Source organism: Myotis davidii, unplaced genomic scaffold, assembly GCF_000327345.1.
Source record: "Myotis davidii unplaced genomic scaffold, ASM32734v1 scaffold247, whole genome shotgun sequence".
NCBI lineage: Eukaryota > Metazoa > Chordata > Mammalia > Chiroptera > Vespertilionidae > Myotis > Myotis davidii.
In genome coordinates, this window is record NW_006299593.1 from 1108254 (window position 1) to 1110977 (window position 2724).

The 2724-nt window shown below is 49.7% G+C and overlaps 1 protein-coding gene across 5 annotated transcripts in view; it reads left to right on the forward strand.

The window, feature by feature from the left end:
- Positions 1-2724, forward strand: part of EXOC6B (exocyst complex component 6B) — a 521374-nt gene that overhangs the window by 513168 nt on the left and 5482 nt on the right. For 4 of the 5 annotated variants that reach the window (XM_006775280.2, XM_006775278.2, XM_006775281.2 and 1 more), the window contains 2 exons: positions 741-853; positions 1912-1923. In XM_006775280.2, coding sequence (XP_006775343.1) covers positions 741-853; positions 1912-1923 — 125 coding nt within the window. The remainder of the gene's footprint in view (positions 1-740; positions 854-1911; positions 1924-2724) is intronic. The other variant, XM_006775279.2, reaches the window with a different exon arrangement.

The following is a 2724-nucleotide window of genomic DNA, read 5'->3' on the forward strand; positions in this document are numbered from 1 at the left end:
AATGTGCAATTAGCATCAAGGGAGCGAGTTCTAAGATACACCACGAGTGAAAAAAGCCAAGTGCAAGGGAGTATCTAGAGTGTGCTCCCCTTCAGGTGAGAAGGGAGAGGGTACAGGAAATGCACCCGGACCTTCCCATGGCACAAAGGAAACAAAAGACTGGTTCCCTGCAGAGGTGGGGAGGAACAATGTTAGAAAGGAGGAGGAGAAGAGAACAGGCTGTTGGGATGAGGAGGGAGTGATACTTCTGAGTATATTTTTTATACAGCTCTAATTTATTCCCAAAAATAAATAAATAGTTAAAGCCAATTAGCATGTGGAAGGAATCCAAAATGGAGCATAAGCAATGAAAAAAATAAATAACTTAATTATGAAAGAAAACTATCCCGCACTGAAGGAGGTGAGGAAGAAAGAACTAACCCAAGCAGTTTAAAAACCGGTTCTTTTCGCTGAAAAGCCTGAAGACATAGAGAACGTTCAGATCCTGTATTCCAGTTAGTAAGTTTGTTTCTCACAGCGCTGGCTGCCGGCACCTCTACAGGGCTCACGGCAGAGGGCTGACTTCTGATGACTACTCATTAACTTTCTGTTGCATTATAGTCTGTAACCATTCTTTCTCTTATTACATTTTTATTTTGCAAGTGTACTGGTGGCTGGTGGTGAAGGGTGCTGAGGATTCCCGAGGAGTTTGTCTTGTCTATCTGATTAATCCCCGGGGTGGGGATGTGGGTATTTTACAGCTTTTGGATCTCTTCATCCAGTGGGACTGGTCAACCTACCTTGCTGACTACGGTCAGCCCAACTGCAAGTACCTCCGTGTGAACCCAGTGACAGCTCTGACCCTGCTCGAGAAGTGAGTACCCAGCCAGTGGTCTGTGTGGGGAAGTGGGGCGAGGGGCGTGGGTGTCGGGGTGGACAGTTCCTGAACAAGGCAGCAGAGAGGCCCTGTTCCTGAAGGTGCCATCGGTGCTGTCAGTAGGCTCCATCATTAGATTTGAGAGGCCCGTCTTCTTGTAGTCTCTTAATTCATGAAACCCACAAGCTAGGCCAAGTACGAGTCAGTTGGACTCTGAGATTACCTTGGCGTTTCATGGGGTGTCATATCTTTAACTAGAGATGACAAGAGAAGGAAGATGCCTTAGTGTGGGCCTCAGGCCAGCCTGGTAAACAGAGTGTGGTGATGGATAGAATAGCCCCACAGAGCAGTGATCTCTCCAGTTCCTGGCAGAGAAACCCTGAACCTACTGAAACCTTCACCAGAACTGACTCACTCCCCACTGCTCCCTAACAAATTGAGCTTTATTGTGCTGACTGTCCCAAGGAAGCTACCTTGGAAAAGGTATCTAATTCTTGCCTGAGGCAGTCACTAGTTGACAAAGGTTGCTACCACTGAGATTGGGTGAGTCAGTTCTAGAACATTGCATGGCTAACCATCATGTCACCCACATGCTGGGATCCCCTAGGCACTGCAGCCTGGCTCTGACATTTGCTAACCTCGTTGAGAGCTGGCAGGCCAGAGACGAAGACCCATGTAGAAGGGAAGCTTTCTCTTGTCTTCAAATTAATGAACCCTGGCTTCTTAGATGCCTCTTAGAAGAGTGTCCTGCATCTAGGCAATGTGGCAAGTCTATGTATATGGCCAGTCAAATCCTAGGAAGGCAAGGACCCAAGTCTAGGAGGTCAGAATGGAGCCTTAAGCCAGAGGCTGGTGTATCCTTCCCGCTATGCAGTGTGACTGGGGTACCGAAGGGGAGGAGATGGGGGGTGGGCAAGAGCAGGATGCAGAGGTATGTGTTTGGAGCCAAGAAACTAGAAGCCCAGAGTGCACCTTTGTCCAGACCAAGACCGAGACTGATACTCCATTTTAACCTTTTTCCCATGGTTCTCTCTTTCAATGACCTTCCTCCCTAGGATATCTAGAGAGTAAGTATATTATTCACTTGGGCCTTTTTCATCGTTGAGGCAAGTCCTTCTGGTTTCCTCATTGACACTAATGATTACACTAAAATCCCTGCCCTGTGAGTTGTCCCCTCCCTGACATACTAATCTACTAAACCAGCCTGGTGCCAACTGGCTGACTGCCTCCTCTACCCTTGGTCCTTAGAGTGACCCTTGGCTTACCAATTCCTTTGGGGCTGGGAGTGGAGGCAGGAGTGTTCCCCCATCAGTGCCAGGTAAAGGGCTGTTCCCACTGAGCTTCCTGATGCTCGCAATACTCCCGCTGGTGCAGGGCCTGAAATCCAGCCCCGCCAGAGGGAACTCCTCCGCACCTCCCCGCCTCCTGCTGGTGAGGCCCGTGGCTTTAAGATCTGGAGCCACATCTCCCACAGAAGACTCACTATTAGAGGCAAGACCTAATCCCAGAAATCTCCGTGCCCAGCTAAAATGGGCAACGTGTTGGCTCTTGAGTTGGTGCTTAGATGTCATATTCGTTATATGTCCACCTGTGCCCTGGGATTCCCTTTCAGCCAATGACCCAGAAGTACTGGCCCCTCCACTTCCTGTGGACCAGGCACAGGGTGAATAGCCTGCCTCGCTGAAGCATCCTGGAGGCCCAGCCAGTAACACAGCCAGGTGCTTAGCCCAAGCCAGCAGCGGGGTTTAAAGCTTCCTTCCAAACATAGTTGAGCCAAAGGCCACCCTAAAACCTGTATTTCCCAGCCTCATAGGAATCATCCCTTTTCCTGGCCGGTTCCTGCGTCCTGGCCCTTCTTAAGGCGGGGG